The sequence below is a fragment of the Theropithecus gelada genome, chromosome 3 (genome assembly GCF_003255815.1).
Source record: "Theropithecus gelada isolate Dixy chromosome 3, Tgel_1.0, whole genome shotgun sequence".
Taxonomy (NCBI): Eukaryota; Metazoa; Chordata; class Mammalia; order Primates; family Cercopithecidae; genus Theropithecus; species Theropithecus gelada.
The window spans coordinates 136,319,598-136,337,727 of NC_037670.1; the positions used below are offsets into that span (position 1 = coordinate 136,319,598).

At 39.7% G+C, this 18,130-nt stretch overlaps 1 protein-coding gene across 3 annotated transcripts in view; it reads right to left on the minus strand.

Moving 5' to 3' along the window:
* The window catches only part of DOCK4 (dedicator of cytokinesis 4), a 475,181-nt gene that overhangs the window by 239,537 nt on the left and 217,514 nt on the right, over nucleotides 1-18,130 (minus strand). For all 3 annotated transcript variants that reach the window (XM_025379882.1, XM_025379884.1, XM_025379883.1), the window contains exons 7-8: nucleotides 15,554-15,638; nucleotides 8,424-8,575 (exon numbers count right to left, since the gene is read on the minus strand). In XM_025379882.1, coding sequence (XP_025235667.1) covers nucleotides 8,424-8,575; nucleotides 15,554-15,638 — 237 coding nt within the window. The remainder of the gene's footprint in view (nucleotides 1-8,423; nucleotides 8,576-15,553; nucleotides 15,639-18,130) is intronic.

The window sequence follows — 18,130 nt, forward strand, 5'->3', positions numbered from 1 at the left end:
AAATACCTAGCTTCAGAAAAGTATGTGAATATGTCACAAGCAGACAGTAAACCTCATCTGTACTTAATTACTAGGATAAGACTTTTTGTATTTAATCATCAGGATAACACTTTTTCCAGAAGTACTACCCTGCTGCTATTTTCTCAAATAAAAGCCCACGCCAGCAGCTCGCATGCCTGAGCAGCCCTGTGCCAGCTGAGTACCAACTGGCGGCACTCAGGTCCTATTAAATATATTCTCTGATGAGAATGCAATGCATTAATAGATTAGTCCCCAGACAAATTTACAACTTTAACTAATGAAGCCTTAGAGTACATCAGTAAACAAAGTAATGAAAGTTATAAGGGAGGTAGTCAACCAGTAAACAGCGTTGTTTTCACTGGTCCATAAAATTTACTGTCTGTTGTAGATTAATTGACATATGCCAAAACAGCAGAGATAAGAATTAATGTATACATTCGTAGCTGCACAACCTATGGAAAGCATGAACAAACACCATGACTATCACCATGTAGTACAGAAGCCAATTTTAAATGCAAGCTAAAGGAGACACAGTAACAAATAATGCCAGTAGTTTGCTTTTATGTAACAAAAACTCATATGCCCAATCCTACACCTCAGTTTATGCACGTCTACATTCTTTTGTCTCTTTCTTTCTCTGGCCCATGGCTAATCTCCCCACCTGCAAACTCAAATCTGTTTCCTGATGCCTCCTAAGGGACCTTGGGCGATCAGTGATTTCCCCTCTCCCTCATTACTGGATCTTTCCTGTCAATTCTTTTTTTTTTTTTTTTTTTTTTTTTTTTGAGAGGGAGTCTCGTACTGTCGCCCAGGCTGGAGTGCAGTGGCCGGATCTCAGCTCACTGCAAGCTCCGCCTCCCGGGTTTGCGCCATTCTCCTGCCTCAGCCTCCCGAGTAGCTGGGACTACAGGCGCCCACCACCACGCCCGGCTAGTTTTTTTGTATTTTTTAGTAGAGACGGGGTTTCACTGTGTTAGCCAGGATGGTCTCGATCTCCTGACCTCGTGATCCGCCCGTCTCGGCCTCCCAAAGTGCTGGGATTACAGGCTTGAGCCACCGCGTCCGGCCTTCCTGTCAATTCTTAACGAGGTCAAGTCCCTCCTACTCTAGTTTCCTAAAACCACAAACCCTCGACAGACCCCTTATTACACAATGGTGAGTAAAAATAGGTTGATGAAAAATATAGAATTTTACAGATATTGTACATGATGAGTATGGGTGAAGAGCAGTGATTCAGAATACAGATTCCTACGTAAACTGCCATGTTAGAATACTAGCTCCACCACATACCAGCTGTATGACTTTGGGTAAGTTATTTAAAAAAAAAAAAAAAAAACTCTCTGTGCCTCAGTTTCCCCATCTATAAAAACATGGATATTAGTAGTATCTACCTTATAGAGTGTTACAAGGGCTAATTAAATTAATATTTCTTAAAGAGCTCAGAATGGTGCCTGGAATATAATGAGCATTACATGAGTGTTAAATGAATGTAATAAAATTACCGATGATTTGCAGAGAAATGATTCCCTCCCTTTCCCAGTAATACCCTCGAGGGCTGGGGAAATCATAAACTTTCAACCAGATAAATATGCTCTAAGAACAATTGGCTCATGTAAAAATCTGGAGAACTCCTTTTATAAAACTAATAATTATTTTTTATAGAGAGAAATTGTGTCAAGACTGTATACATCTCAAATAAAAGTATGTGATTTTTGCTGCTCCAATGTGGCTGTGCCTTCAGGAGACTCTGGGCTGGTGATGTGACATAAACAAGTGAGGAAGGTAAACTGGAAAAGAGGCCTGGAGTAGGTGTGTTTGAGCAGGATGCCATTGGAATGGGCCTGAATCTTTAGTCACTGCGAGAGGTGTCCAAAACACACTTTGCAGGCTTAACATACTGGGCCACCTTCAGGGATATTCAGTAATTGTTTTGAGACAAGATTAATGGGCTTTCTAAATATGGTCCAGCTTCAATGAAAAGTTCTTATCAGGAAACGCACTCTTGCTGGTACTGAGGAGATACTACGTGCTTCATAATTCTACTGAATGAACGAGAAACGGAGTACTTTTACATGCTGGCTCATTTTGTATTGGACATATCTAAGTACTTAATCTAAGATTTTGATCACTAGCATAAAGAATTGATGCCACTTTGCTTTTTTTTTTTTTTAGAATTATTATTTTTATGTACAAAAAACTCAACAGTGCACATTTAGCCCAGTTTAGTGGTGGGTTTTTTTTTTTTTTTTTTTTTTTTGAGACGGAGTCTCGCTCTGTCGCCCAGGCTGGAGTGCAGTGGCCGGATCTCAGCTCACTGCAAGCTCCGCCTCCCGGGTTCACGCCATTCTCCGGCCTCAGCCTCCCGAGTAGCTGGGACTACAGGCGCCCGCCACCTCGCCCGGCTAGCTTTTTGTATTTCTTAATAGAGACGGGGTTTCACCCTGTTAGCCAGGATGGTCTCGATCTCCTGACCTCGTGATCCGCCCATCTCGGCCTCCCAAAGTGCTGAGATTACAGGCTTGAGCCACCGCGCCCGGCCAGTGGTGGGTTCTTTAACCTTTGCCTTTTCCAGCTTGGGAATGTGAGCCAAAGATTTTAGACCCAGGATGTTGCCTCCCCAGTGATGGCAGATGTCATCATATCTGTCGTTGTAATTGGTCTTGATAGCTTCCACTGGCTTAGCTAAAGCTCCTTTGTCTTCTGAGCTAACCTGTGTGGAAGCAACAGTGGTGCAGGTCTTCCTGTGGACTAGACATTCCAGTCTTGCCTTCCCCTTGATAACGCAGTTAGGGAACCCTCATTTTATGACACAGGGCAGGCAGGAAGACAGTCAGCTCAATGAGATCCATGTCATCTGCAGTCACCATCAGTTGAGCCTTCTTGTTCTCCACCAAGGTGGTGATAGTGTTAATCCTGCTCAAAGAACAGGTAGTCTCTTAGTGGGCACATCCCCTTTGCCACAGCTTTCTTCTCAGCCTGGGCCAACAGCCTCTTCTCTTGCTTTGTCTTTGGTCTGTACTTGTGGGCCAGCTTATGCAGCTGAGTAGCTGTTAGGTGGTCCAAGGCCTGAGTGAACTGTTAATTGCAGGAGGCACTTTCAGCCACTTATGGGGGATGGCTCTTTGCCACAGCAACCTGATATAGCGGGGCCATTTCACAAAGCCAGGGAGGTGCCTTTTGGGCTGGATGTCCTGTCTAATGCCAACATTCTTAGGCCTTTTCTCAAACAGGGGATGTATCACTTTCTTGGCCTCCTCTTCTTCAAGACAGCAGGGGTCAGGGACACCTTCTTCTTCTTGGCCTTCTTTCCTTTCCACATCATGGGTAGCTAGAGGAGCCACTTTGCTATTCTTAAAGTATTTTGAGAAGGACTCAATTTTAAACCCAACTTCTATAGTATAGATGATTTCTGAGGCCCTATATCAATTTCAGAATTACCATTATCAAGAATTCATAACAATTTATTATTAAGACTTTCAGTCTCTAAAGCTCCAATTCTGGCCAATAAAATCCTGTTCAACTACGGAAACTTTCAGACAAATACTGAAGAGCTTAGGCAGTGATTCTGATGCAACTGCTGGTGTTGTGGTTCAGAGGGCAGGTGTTGGGCCAGAGTACGGGGTCTGCAGCTTTGCTCAGCCTTTTGCCACTTACAGAAGCTTGGTCATCTTCTCTAGCCTCTCGGTGCCTTGGCTTCCTCATCTATAAAATTGGTGCTAATAATATACTTAAAGCACTTAGAACAGAGTATGGCAGATGGTTAGTGCTCAATAAATGCTGGCTGTTTGCTTCTTAAAGGAGAATTTTTTTTTTCAAAGTACTAATCAGTTATCTGTCTTATGTGAGGAATAAACACCTTGTTTCCTAATCCATCCTCTACAGGTTTTACATGTGTTGTTCCCTCCACCTGTACCTGGACAAGGTAATGTTCTGTGATCAATGGCCAGACTAAAGCCACAAAGATCATTTAGACTGCATTTTACTTTTTTTTTTTTAAAGTTTTTTTAGCATTATGAAAACTTTTAAATATAAAGAAATAAAAAAACTTCCAGTGAACACATATATACATACTACCTAGATTCTATCATTAACACTTATCATATGTTTTATCACATCTCTAGTTCTCTGTCCTTCTGTTTTTTATTTTTTTTAATTTTTTACATGAAGAAGTTCTTTAGTGGTGATTTCTGAGATTTTGGTGCACCCTTCACCTGAGCAGTGTACACTGTACCCAATGTATAGTCTTTTATCCCTAACCCCCCTCCCACCCTTTCCCCAGAGTTCACAAAGTCTATCGTGTCATTCCTATGCCTTTGCATCCTTATAGCTTAACTCCAACTTATGAGTGAGAACATATGATGTTTGGTTTTCCATTCCTGAGTTTCTTCACTTAGAATAATTGTCTCCAATTCCATCCAGGTTGCTGCGAAAGCCATTATTTCATTCCTTTACATGGCTGAGTAGTATTCCATGGCGCATATATATATATATATCTCACATTTTCTTTATCCACTCATTGATTGATGCGGATTTGGGCTGGTTCCATATTAATACAATTGCAAATTGTGCTGTTAAAAACATGAGTGTGCAAGTGTCTTTTTCGTATAATGACTTCTTTTCCTCTGGCATTTTACTTTTTGTAAATTATAGCACTAACCCTCCTAGTTAATAACACAAGCATTCACTTAACTATACTATCTTTTGTCCACTGATTTTCAATGTTTGCAATTAGAATTTGAACTCTCAAAAAGAAATAAACCAAATGATAAGTAAGTTCCAGGAATTTAAGAGGAAGAGGGAAGCTAGAGCTGAAATTTATGTATAAGACTTATCTGCAACATATGGACTTTATTTGAATCTCAATTTGAACAATTTGTAAAACAATATTTATGAGTCAATAGGGGAAATCTGAATCCCATTGCAAATGAATATTTGATGATGTTAAAGGAATATTAATTTGTTAGATGATAATTCCTTTAGAGTTCCCTTTTTTACATTTGAAAATGTTATGAGGTCAGGAATTTGCTTCAAAATAATCTAGGGTAAAGATGAAAATTGGAAAGGAATGTGTTAAAACAAGATCAAACTTTTGTTGATAGTTGTTGAAGCTGGTGGAGGGTACATAAGGGTTCCTTACAATAGTCTACTTCTATGTATGTTGGAAATTTTTCTAAAATAAAAAGTTTAAAAGAAATATAAAATTTTATAATACTCACAAGAAGAAATATAACAATGCCTTAAAATCACATCTCACATTCACAGTACTTTTTTCTGAGAAGATGCAGACATTTGATACTCATTACCTATGCCAGGTGGGATGAAGGCAGCAAGAACTGTTAGCAGTTCCAAGATGAAAAAAAAAAAAATAGAAGGAAGTAAAAGGGTCAGGGCTGCAAAGTCACCATCAACTGCAGAGACAAGAGTCAAGCCCAGTCTTCAGATCTGTGCATCCTAAGGCCTCTTCATGCAGGGACGGTGAACTGCCCTGTGTTCCCAGCAGTTTGAACCAAACTGACTCATTACAAGGTTTTGAACACTTCCTAAAAGAAAACAATCACTGTGTGGCCTGAGGCCTCAGAAACATCAAGAAGATAAATCTGAGGCTGTTCCAAACATCTAGTAAGCATATATTGTGATTCTTATTCTTTGGCCAATTACCTTCATGGTGATCTGAGTTTGAGAGGTGAGAGCCATAGATAACCAAACGCAGTGAGGAGAAGCAGTGGGAAGGGATTGACTTGATTTCTCCTAGGATCATTACAGATCAGGTGGGATATTGAAGGAGAGTGTGTGTGTGTGTGTGTGTGTGTGTGTGTTTGTGTGTTTATGTGGTGGAGGGGGTAGAGAGAGAGAAGGAGGAAAAGGGATGGGGAGGAGGGTGACAAAAGGGGAGAGTGAAGGCAGAAGTGAGAGAGGTAAAAGCGGAGGGAGAGACCCAGGGGAAGTAGGCAGGCATGGCAGCCCAGCCACATTACAGACCAGAAAAACTACACAGCTCCTGGCTTGAACCATTTTGGCAGACCCTGTACCCGGGTTATTATCTTACTTTTGCTAAGGATATAGGACTAAAATAAGGGGCACTCTGAAGATCAATACCTATTTAGAATGTTTGAGAAAATTGGAAAATGTTTATAATGAGATGATATTTAGAGACAAGCTAATATTAATCCCAAATTACTACAATCCTATGATAATGTAATTTGAGCATTAGTGGCAAAGGGGAGTTTGTATTCCACAAAAACTTTAGCTTAACAGCTGACCAGGCACAGTGGCTCATGCCTATAATCCCAGCACTTTGAGAGGCCGGGGCGGGGGAATCACTTGAGGCCAGGAGTTCAAGACCAGCCCGGCCAACATGGTGAAACCCTGTCTCTACTAAAAATACAAAAATTAGCTGGGCGTGGTGGCGGATGTCTGTAATCTCAGATACTCAGGAGGCTGAGGCACAAGAATCACTTGAACCCAGGAGGTGGAGGTTGCAGTGGGCCGAGAATGTGCCACTGAGCTCCAGCCTGGGTGACAGAGAAAGACTCTGTCTCAAACAAAAACAAAAACAAACAAACAAACAAAACTTTAGTTTAACAGAAATGAGCAAAAGAATAACTTCAGTTCTTCCTTTTACATTCCATATAGTTTATAAAGCATATTAAAGAGATCACGTATTATATAGACAATATTATAAAGATTTTATAAACTAAACTACCCATAAACCAGACACACTTCGACATATAAACAAGTATCTCTAAATAATCGTCCACATTTCTAAAGTGTAACTTGGATCAGTTTTTCATGCCTTTTACTTCCCTTTTTAGTAGTGCTGATTTGTAAAGAGGCAAAGTTCTTTTAACACACTGATTCATTTCCTCTAATAGTGTAGAAAGTAGATTTTAAAACTGTATTACCACTGTTATTTCCACACCTCATAAATTTTGTCCCTGGTGCACAAAAACACCACTTTCTAAATTCTATGGTCATAGTCCACTGTCAAGAAATAAAAAGTACACTTACTAGTAGATAATGACTAAGATATAACTTAATTCAACAAAGATTTTATGACTGTAACTGCATTAAAAATAAACTTCACACATATTCCCTAGAAAAAAAAAAACTACCAGAAAAGAATTACTCCAAGATTATTTTCTGTTTATAAAATAATAGGCCAGGCACAGTGGCTCACGCCTGTAATCCCAGCACTTTGGGAGGCCGAAGTGGGTGGATCATCTGAGGTCAGGAGTTCGAGACCAGCCTGGCCAACATGGTGAAACCCGTCTCTACTAAAAATACAAAAATTAGCTGGGCAAGCTACTCGGGAGGCTGAGGCAGGAGAATCACTTGAAACCCGGAGGCAGAGGTTGCAGTGAGCTGAGACCACACCACTGCACTCTAGCCTGTGCAACAAAACAAGACTCCAGCTCAAAAAAATATATATATATGTGTGTGTGTGTGTATCTATACACTTATATATGTGTGTGTGTGCGCGCGTGCACGCGCGCACGTGTGTGTATATGTGAATGCATATACGTGTGTGTATATATGTGTGTGTATACATATGTGTGTATACATATGCAAGTGTGTATATATAAGACTCGGTATTGCCTAAAATTGTGACTGTTTATTGAAAAGTATTTTTTTTAAAGCATGGTACAGTTGGGTCATTATGTGTGATTTGTGTGATTCAATTCGAATTCGCAATTTAACTGTGAAATTTTTAATCTAAAAGATGGCAAGTTTTGTGCTTAACTTTAAAACAAATATTAAAAATTTTAGACAAAAAAGTTTTAATAAGAGTTGAGACTTTCGAGTAACAACCAAAACATACACTGTATGTCTTTTCCTAAATACTAAAAGAGAAAAGAGAACCAAAAGAGAACTGTAATGGGTAAGACTCAGAGAACTGAGAAAGAAAAAGAAATATGTGAAAATTGGTTTCATCTCACAGCTCTGAAACTTTAATGGGAAGGTTTCTAAGTATTTAATTGTCTCTTTAAACCATTTGATCCAGATAGAATAAGAATAACAGAATGGTTTACTAAAAATCTGAAAGATACAGCATGCTGACTGTGATAAGCAAACTTCTCCAGAGAATCTGTATTTTCTTCATATTACCAATACAAAATAATTAAAACAAATAACAGATTTGATATCCATGCCATACTTCAATTTAATATCAATTATTCTGATTCTATAGCCCTTCTGAATTTTTCAAAGAATGTTGCATTCATCATCCCTCACAGAAACATCCAAAGAACAGGAAGCTTAGAAACTTAAGAGTTCTACTGGTGAGAAAATTGGGGCTGATAGAGTAAAAAGTATACAAGATCATATATCTTAAATCTTGCCAAGCACAAATATGCACCATTCTAACAGTAAGACATTGAAACACTATCTCCACGTGCAGGTACCTGATTGGCCGGTTTTCTTTACTGTCAAAGAGTGAGAAGATGACCTCCAGCTCCTCTCCCAGGTTGGAACACATGAGGCTCTTCATCTGGACAAAGAGGTGGTGACTGCTGGCCTGCACCGGGGTGTCCTTCTTCCGATGTCGATGTTCCATCTGAATGACACCCCCCAACAAAAACATGATCAGCATGGACTGAAGGAAATAATAAGACCCAACAAACTAGTTAGCTATGGGATAACTGTGATGTCCTATGCCATACTTTTTATTTTGCTGTGGATTTGGTATCTAAATCCACAGCAAAATATACAGTCTATGTCTTTTGGACTATAGACATAGAAATAGTCCGGAAGACATCCAATTTAACTTTGGATGTTAAATTCCAAATTTTCTTCCAACTTCTAAAATAAGAAACTGTGAAGTTTATAGATTATCAAGGAACCTTGCTTGAAGAATTTTTAAAATCATTAATATGAAAATAACAACTCACTGAGTAGATTCAGGAAGCAGGAAGTTCAAAGGATTCTTTTGCTCCCTTATCAACTCCCAAGATGAGAACAAATTATTAGTCATCTTTTTAAAAAACAGACTAAATTATATCTAAGTTATAACTTCTCATTACTCATAATTAAAAGTTCTTTTAGGTGATACTAAATTGTAAAGTTGTGGTAGTTGCCTGAGACAGGCTGTGGCAAATCATAGTTTCTAACTGGCTGTAGAGCTATAGGGAGAGACTTAGGAAAGCCAGTAAGGTGTCTAAAGCTAAGAATAGCATCTGTGTCCACCTTGAGTCCCTTCCTCAATACAGCCAGTGCAGGTTCAACTTGGGTAACAAGACAAGATGTGAGTTCCCACAGGTTGAGGGAGAAAAAGAATCATTCACAAGTTGAGGAAGGAGGATAACATGGGGATGATCATTGATCAAACACACATTCAAGTATCTGCTCGGTATCAAGCCCTGGGAACACAATGAGAAGCAAAAACAGAAACAGTTCACACCTTCACAGAGCATCTATCTACTAAGGGAAGCAGACATGAACAAAATTGTAACACATACACGTGTAAAACTGCAACTGTGACGAACGAAGCAAAGACCCAGATTATTATTATTATTATTGAGGCAGTATCTTTCTCTGCTGCCTAGGCTGGACTGCAGTGGCATGATCTCAGCTCACTGCAGCCTCTACCTCCCAGGCTCAAGAGATCCTCCCGCCTTGGCCTCCAGAGTAGCTGGGACTACAGGCATGTGTTACCACACCCAGCTAATTTTTATTATTTTTTTGTAGAGACAAGGTTTCACCATGTTGCCCAGGCTGGTCTTGAACTCCTGGATTTAAGCAATCCTCCTGCCTCAGTCTGCCCAAGTGCTGAGATGACAGGTGTGAGCTACTGTGCCTGGCCTAAAGATCCAGATTATGATGAGAGTATAAAAGTGGGGATTTGACATGAGACTGGGCAGGCGTCCTGGGAAAATGGCACTTTAGCTGAGAGTTAAGGAGGGTGCAGGATTTACCTATCTAGGTTAGAGCTCCTCAAACTGCTTGCAGTGAGGGACCAGTTTGTTTCTCCCTGTAACTTGCTGCAGACTGATTCTTTCATGAATACAATAAAAATGCCATGGCAATGTCAAATGCCATAAAGGTTTCTAATCATTTACTTGTCATTTGTATAGTTGGACCAACAGTTCACGGTCCAGCCATTTCTTGGACCACACTTCGAGTAATACTGACTCAGGATAAGAGTACAGGAAAAACATGTGGCTAGGCTTGTGTATTAATAGAACAGGTGCTAAGAACATGGAAGATTATCACTTTCATAGCACAGACTAATTTTTAAAAACTAACTCTTTTGGATCACTTTGACAATTAAAAAAATAGTTCAGGGATTTCAATTTCATTGTAACAGAGCCACAGCCTTTGTTGAAGGATAAATGACCCCATGTCTACATTAGCCATCTTTTTACGCCTTTGAGTTCAAAAACTACTGAATGACCAAATTTTGAAGCCAAAATGTCATGTAAATTTACAAGTGTTAACGCAACATAAAATCACTAGAATTTTTTCATGCTTAAAAGTTAAAACTTTTATTTTGAACTACTTGAGAAGCAAAGGGTAGAAAAAATTCAGCTAAATTCATCTATAATCACTGTATACTCAACAGGTACACCGGGAATCTCTTCGTAAAAGTGGGGAGTAAGTAAGTCATTTTTAAAAGTAGACCTAAGCATTGAGGCATGTGTGGGATATAATTACTAAACACAGGTTCCTGAAGAAAAATATTCTAACTGTAGGAAAGAAGAACGATTTTGGCTTGTTTTCTATAAAGGTTGCTCTACTTTGTGCTTTAACAATTTTTTTTTCAACTGTGGCAAAAGTGGCATCATATGTTCATAAAAATACATCTCTAACTCACAAGGCATTCCCATCCCCCCTCCACCCCACCAGAATTGCTACCGTATTTACTGATTTACTTAAAAGAAAAACATGTTTACTTAAAAGGGTAACAGAGCACAAGCTACTATGAAGAACTGAATGACTACTAAAGGCCAGAGCTACAGAAACAGATGTAAAAACCTTATGAAAAGAATAGACCTTAAGGAGATATCCGCTCTTAACCTCAAACAGTGCAAAGTTCCCTGCATCAGTCATGACGTTCACTAAGAATTAAGGAGAAAAAATTAGCTCCTTTACTCGTGCAACGAATCCAATATATCTAGATCAGTGGTTCTCAACCCTGGCTGCACTTTAGAGTCCCCAAGAGAGCTTTTAAAAAATACTTATGCCCAGGTCTTATCTCAGAACAATTAAATTAGAATTTCTAGGGGCTGGGGGGGGTCCAGAGACTGGTAGTTTTAAAAGCTCCCCAGGTGATTCTAATGGGCAATGAGGGTTGAGAATCACTGATCCGGATCATGTGCAGACAAATGCAAATCACAGCAAACTAAACAATGTATTGTTGCGTCTTTCGAGTAATGATGGCCTTGGAACTTTTGTTCTTTGAATGCATGCTAGTAATAAGCCTGCCTGACTCTGCCCTTTGCACATTTAACATGGGCCCTCACATCCGGCACACTCCAGCACTGAAAATACCCCTCTTCCCATCCCCACTATTCTTTCAGGTCTAGGACCCATTTGGACTTAGTAGGTTATGATTACTTTCTTTTCTCTTGGTAATTCAGTACTTTGGCAAACTGCTAAAAAAATCTCTGTGAAAGTATTATTACAATAAAATTAAAAAGTCAGGTTCACACTTCAAGAGCTTGAGTTAATTTGTGGCTACAAATGCACCTACCAGTTACTCTAACTGTGCTTAACAGTTGAACTATCTCTTTGATTAGGGGAAGAAACAGATTCATCCCAAAGATTTACTTAACTGACTCAAATTTTTAATCTTCAAATAATGCATTAATTATTGAATGAACTGTCTACATCAGGGTTTATCAAACTCAGGACTACTGACAACTAGGCTGAATATTTCCTTGTTATAGGGGCTGTCCTGGGCTTTGTAGGACATCTAGCAGCTTTTCCTAGCCTCTACCTACCAGATGCCTATAGTATCTCTCCTTCCCATCTCCTGTTGTGACAACCAAAAATGTCTCCAGACAATGCCAAATATCCCCTTGGGTTGAAATTGCATGTGAGAACTACTGTGTTCCATCTGAGATCTGCTAGTCTCACCTTCTAAGGACTGCAGAGTAAGCAGATGCATGATCTTACAAAACCAAGAAAGGTTTCCAAAAAGATAGAAACCTGCAGGCACAAATAGGAGAGAAGCTGGCTAATAAGGTTCCCTTTATTTATAGAAGGATTGAAATCTTGCCTTTGGCACTAAACCAAAATATCTAAGTGGACATATGCTAACACTGTGAGGTTTAGCACTTTTCCTGCTTACATGAACACAATTAGGTGAGAAAGATCTGCTAACAGGGCTATCAAGAACCTAAAGTGAGACTTTTTTTTCTAATGATGCAATACGAATTTGGTAAGATGCAAAGACTTGTGTTTCAAACATGACACTGACTAGGAAGAAGTAAAAGAAGAAAAGCAGCAACAATTAATCAAATGTCCTCTGTGTTGGGCCACTTAACCAACCCAAAGTGACAATGAATTGCCAAACAACAAGGGATTGGTGATGGTGCCTCCCAACCCTCCCTGGTGAAATCAATAGTCACTTTCATGTTGAACAGAGAAAAACACCAGGACTACAGAGAATCTTATTATTGCTAGGCCAGGATAAAACAGAAACTTGAAAAAGAAACTCCCTTATGGATACTAGGCTTAATACCTGGGTGACGGGTTGATCTGTGCAGCAAACCACCATGGCACACATTTACCTATGTAACAAACCTGCATAACCCGCACATGTACCCTAGAACCTGACATAAAAGTTGAAGAGAAAAAAAAGGAAGAAAAAGAAACTGTCTTAAAGAAAAGCACACGCTCTTCTGAAGCTGATAATTATTTGAGTTGTTCTTGGGCTACTTTCTTTGTTTTGGAAATAATCAAGTGCAACCAGCACTGAGGAGAAAATAAGTTTTCATGTCAAATCACGTTTTATTTTCTTCATCTGTAAAATGAAGGCCTTGAACTAGGATCTCAGCTGTAACATACTAAAATATCCCCTGCTGTCTTTCCCACCAAAGGCCAACATGGCTAATCAATGAGACCCTAGATGAGACCCTGGAATCTTATCAACACTGCACTCTAGGCAGCCACCACCAATAAACTGGAATGCCGAAAGAGGTGAAATCAATTTGCCATCCCATATAGAATGTTACATGAAAAGAACAGAGACAAAATTACATATGCACAAAATCAAACTCAGGAAAATAAAATATATTTGCATCAGACATCAGTTATTCATCCAATAGCTGACATACTCAACTAAATACAGGGGTGTGCCTAAGCTCTGCCACTGAAATGTAAGTGCAAGTGCTGTGTGGAACTTCCAGAAAGGTTCATTAAAGTATTTGAATCAACTGAGAGAAACCTGTCTCCTTCCTACTGCCTGGAATGCAAATATGATGGCTAGAACTCTTGCAGCTATATTGCACTTAGAGGTGTTCTTGGTGACGGAAGCCATGTTCAGTGTAGAAAGATAAGGCTGTAGATTCCTTTTCACACCATAAAACCACAACCAAACCCAGAAATTCCTGTTTCTAAATTTGTATACTTTAAGAAATAAATTTCCATCATGTTTTAGCTTCTACTTTTTATTTTTTCATGACACAGCCAAATCTAACCCTAATATGAGGCATCAATTATTTTTACCCTGTTGGCTCTCCAATGCAGATGAAATAAAGAAAGGAATGAAAACTGACCAAATGCTTACGTGTTGTGCAAATATTATCTGTCAAGGAAAGGCATTTTACATATATTTTCTTATCTAATCTTCATAATAAACATGAAAATAATTATTTCCCCATTTAGTAGATGAATAAACTGAGGCTGTGAGAGATTAAATAATAAATCCAAGACCCAAATAACTGGTAAAAGAGACAGAGAGATTGTAAATGCACTTGTTTGGAGCCAATAATCCAGTCTTTTCATGATACCATAATGATCTTCAAAGCATTGACTCGGTGCCTACTTAGTGCAAAAGCACTGTACAAGACTATCTTGAACATATAGAGGTATATACAGTGCATTCCCTAAAGGAACTTAAAAATTAAGTGAGAGATGTTCTTAAAAGTGAGAGCATATGACGTTCAATAAGTTAAATAAATGAACAAAAATAACGACGCCACATCAGAGGATATGACTGACAAACTGTACTGATTATACTTGTTATGTAAGCTAAGAGGCAGTGATGACTTTAATGTGGAATGCTCTTATTTTTCCTTCTTCGCCTCCCACTAACTGACCTCTAACTATGTGCTCACTACATGCCAGATACTCTGTTTAGCACTGATGTCATGAAGGCAAGCAGCACACACCACCACTCTGAAGAAATTCAATATACTATAAAGAATATCCTCTAAAAAATGGAATTGATTCCAAATGACACAATGAAGTACAGATAATCTGAACATCAACTTGATGATCATGGAAAAATCTGAAAGCAATATTAAGAACTGCCTTCTTAAATCAGACACATTCCCAGTGGACTTACTGAAATTTTCTTCCACGTTTTTCAGATATAGATAATCTTCAGGTTAAGAATATCTCATTATTCTCAGAAAAATAAGCTTGGAAAGATATGCCAAAAGAGGCAGGATCATCCAAAAAGGAGTCTACTATTTCCGATAGGCAGTCCTTCTTGGAACTTTATGGTAAGAAGCAGCAGTAATGAGATCAAAGTACAATTATGCTTAGGGTGATGGTTTTTGAAAGCCCATCCCAGCCACCTCTTCTCTGATTTTGGATTTTCAGAACTTAGCTAATATCAAGATATTAGGTACATTTCATACAATTATTTAAGAATACAAGGTTAAACAGAGGCAGATTGGACCAGATTTGGGGAACCTGGATGCCAAGCAAAAAAACAGGACTTTAACTTACCATGTAACTAGAAAAAAACTCAAGTCATAAGTGAGACCATGATGGGCAATATGATCAAATATTTTAGGATGATTCACGGGCTTCAGTACTTAGGAATGGATTGGAGTCTGGGAAGGGTGGGTGTAAGTTCAGCAGTTGAAGACTAAGGAGACTGTTTCAGTAGTTGGTGTATATAGTGCTATTATGTACGTACACACACACACACACACACACACAATATGTATATAGAGCTAATGGGGGCAGGAGGAAGGTTAACATGCTGCTGAGCTAAGACTAGACATCATTAGTCACAGTATGGTCCTCAAACACAACAGATAACTATGCATGACTTGTAAACATTTCACTAGACTAGGCAAAAAGTAGAAAGATTTACAAAAGAACTGAAAACGTCTTTGTACTGACTTCCTGATGCCTGGGCGTTGAGGGCCCACTGGAGAGTACCACGTTATTCTTAGGCAGGTAAAGTGTCTCAGTACTGTACTGAGGGCATGGTCACCTCAGCTCTCAAGTCTTTTTATTCTCTCTAAATTAATCCTGGAACATCCTGTTCTTACAAAATCAAACAAGTATGAGGACTGCCATGGAAACCAGAAAATTAGCAGGGAGGCTGGGAGCCAAGATTTCCTGTACGTACCAATCGGTAGAGCTCAGTAATGCTGATGTCTTCCGGATCCACCATCGCATACTCTTTCCTAGGCACCAGGTCCAGTCCCAGTTGTCTAGAAAACAAATTGCAAACATTTGGGGGAAAAGTTATCTCCATGAAATACGTTAAAAAACAATTGTTTTTTACTACATCACTTGGAAATTAGGTATATCACCCACCATGCTTCTCTCACCCATAGTTTTTACCTTGTGTGACTTGTTACCACAGTTGGGGTAGACAACATAACTTGGCTGGACACTGGGCAAAACTTGAAACACAGAAGATGAGAAAGACAAGCAAATCCAGGAGGGATGGGTTGGCACTCTCAGTGGAGTGCTCCTGCCACTGGGGGCCTCAGCACCATATGGTGTGAAGCCTTCAGCACCCTTCAAATTATCACAAGAGAAGGCCTTCCACACTGGAGTGAATGGAAACTAGAGCTAGACATCATGTGGTTCTAGAAACTGGAGTTGAGGGGAGGGAAATTTGGCCTTTAGAATTTTACCTAGCACCAGTATACCTAGCTGTGCCCAGAGGCAACACATTTCTTATATGAATCTCTAGCAACTTATGCATGGTCCTTATTTACAGCAAATTCTGAGGTCAGTCATTAGGAAAAACTCAATAAAGGCAGGAAATGGAAATGAGGAATGAGTTTGGGGCCTGGGCTGGCAGAAGAGTTTAACCCTTTATGTCAGATTTCACTGTGACTGACATGTGGCTTGCTGTGCTGAGAAGTATTCTAAGGTTATATCCAGCCTCAGAGTACCAAGTGTGGCAATTGACTTGTGATGTCTTCCCATGAACAGAGGAACATGAGTCTAATTCTATTCTGGTTAGCTTCCCTTTAGCGACCTTCCTAGCATAATCCCCTCCAGGGCACCCACATTACAATGCTGACACCAATGCCACACAGTTCTGTTCATCTCCTTAACCCTCCATAATCATCTCAAAGGCTACACAATGCCTGTGTAATGCCCTATTGATCAAGGCCAAGATACCCTCTTCTCTAGCAGAACCCCTCAACCGCCACATCCAAGACCGCATGCTCAGTTCTCTGAGGATCACTTGTTCTGAATCCCTTTCACATCACCACTCTTTCTAACACGGAAGCCTTCTGGCATCACATTTCCAATTATAGAACCACAGCTTGCTTACTTTTGTATTTAAAAAAACCTAAAATTCTTCCATGCCCTCCCCAAAAATCTCATTAAGGTTTCATAAGTAAAACTTATTAATTCAGCACCTACTTCAAGCCAGGCACTGTCCCAGCTACCCTGAGGGCTATTTGTTCTTAAGAAGATTAGAAAGCTGTCACCTCCTTGACAGTAGGAGCTGTCTTTCAGATACTAAAACAGTTTCTCAATTTTCCTAAATGATGGTTCTCTTTGGGAAACCTAGAGAAAAATTCACACACCCATTATTTAATGTTAGTTGAATTTTTAACTCACAACAAGCACTGTGATTTGTTTTCAAAATGTCCATGTTCCTCCTTGCTACATCTCACCAGGGATTCTGATAGGGTCTATTCTCCATTCTCCATTCCCTTCTGAAAGAGAACCACCGTACTACAGTGTAAGTTATCATCTGACACTGGGTCAATATTACTGATGAAGATCATTTAGCAAAGGAAAGACGGCATATAACCATGTGTGATACCTGTCTTACTCATAGCTCCTTCTATCAGAAGCTGCTCCATCCACATTCTCTGCTGGGAGTGGTGGTGGCAGACAAGGTAGTCATTTGACCATCTCCCCTTCCTGAGCCGCACCTGATTGGACTATGGGTAAGCACCTGACCTAAGGACAAATAACCCAAAGACTGGCCAGCAGCTTATGAGAGGCTGGTATAAAATGCTCAGCCCAAACAGCAGTATTAGACATTGGCTATCAATAAGATTCCCTCTTTGAGAATTTGAACTTGGAAATTCAGACATCAGTCACACGCAGGAGGAAGGTAAGATACGTGAAGACAGGTGACCTACATGGCTGCAGAATGAGTGCAAAAATTCTGCAGCCTCAGAATCCTGTAATCTACAAGTCTTTTTCTCCCATAGTCTTGATTGTTTGGCTTCTGTTGGCTTCCTGGCGTCCTGGTTATGAAGAATCTTATTTGTTTCTATTTGGTTTTGTTAATTCCTAGGTATATCTTCCCATGGTTTGAGGTTTCCTAGCCTACAGAGTAAAATCAAAGAAGTGCTTTACAAAGAATAAGGAGAAATGAGGCAAGCAGGGGAGAGAGAGGATGAGAGGAGATCACACAGGGAGAGCATCATGTTTTATATCAACTCAGTCACTAAACTACTCTGTGACATCAAGAAGAAAGGATTAACTGATTGCCTCCTCTCACATAATCTTAGCAGAAAAGTCAAAGAACATCGTGTTGTAGGACTCTATGGGCAACAGAAACATGTACCATTATTTTAGTGCTGTCTGAGGTTCCCAGGCAAGACCAGTTCTTTTGCTGGCCCTGTTCGGAAATGAGATTAATGATCTCTTCTTCCTAAGCTTCCCACATCAAGAGGGCTTCTCTTCACTACTCTTCAACAGTTTGATACACAACGTG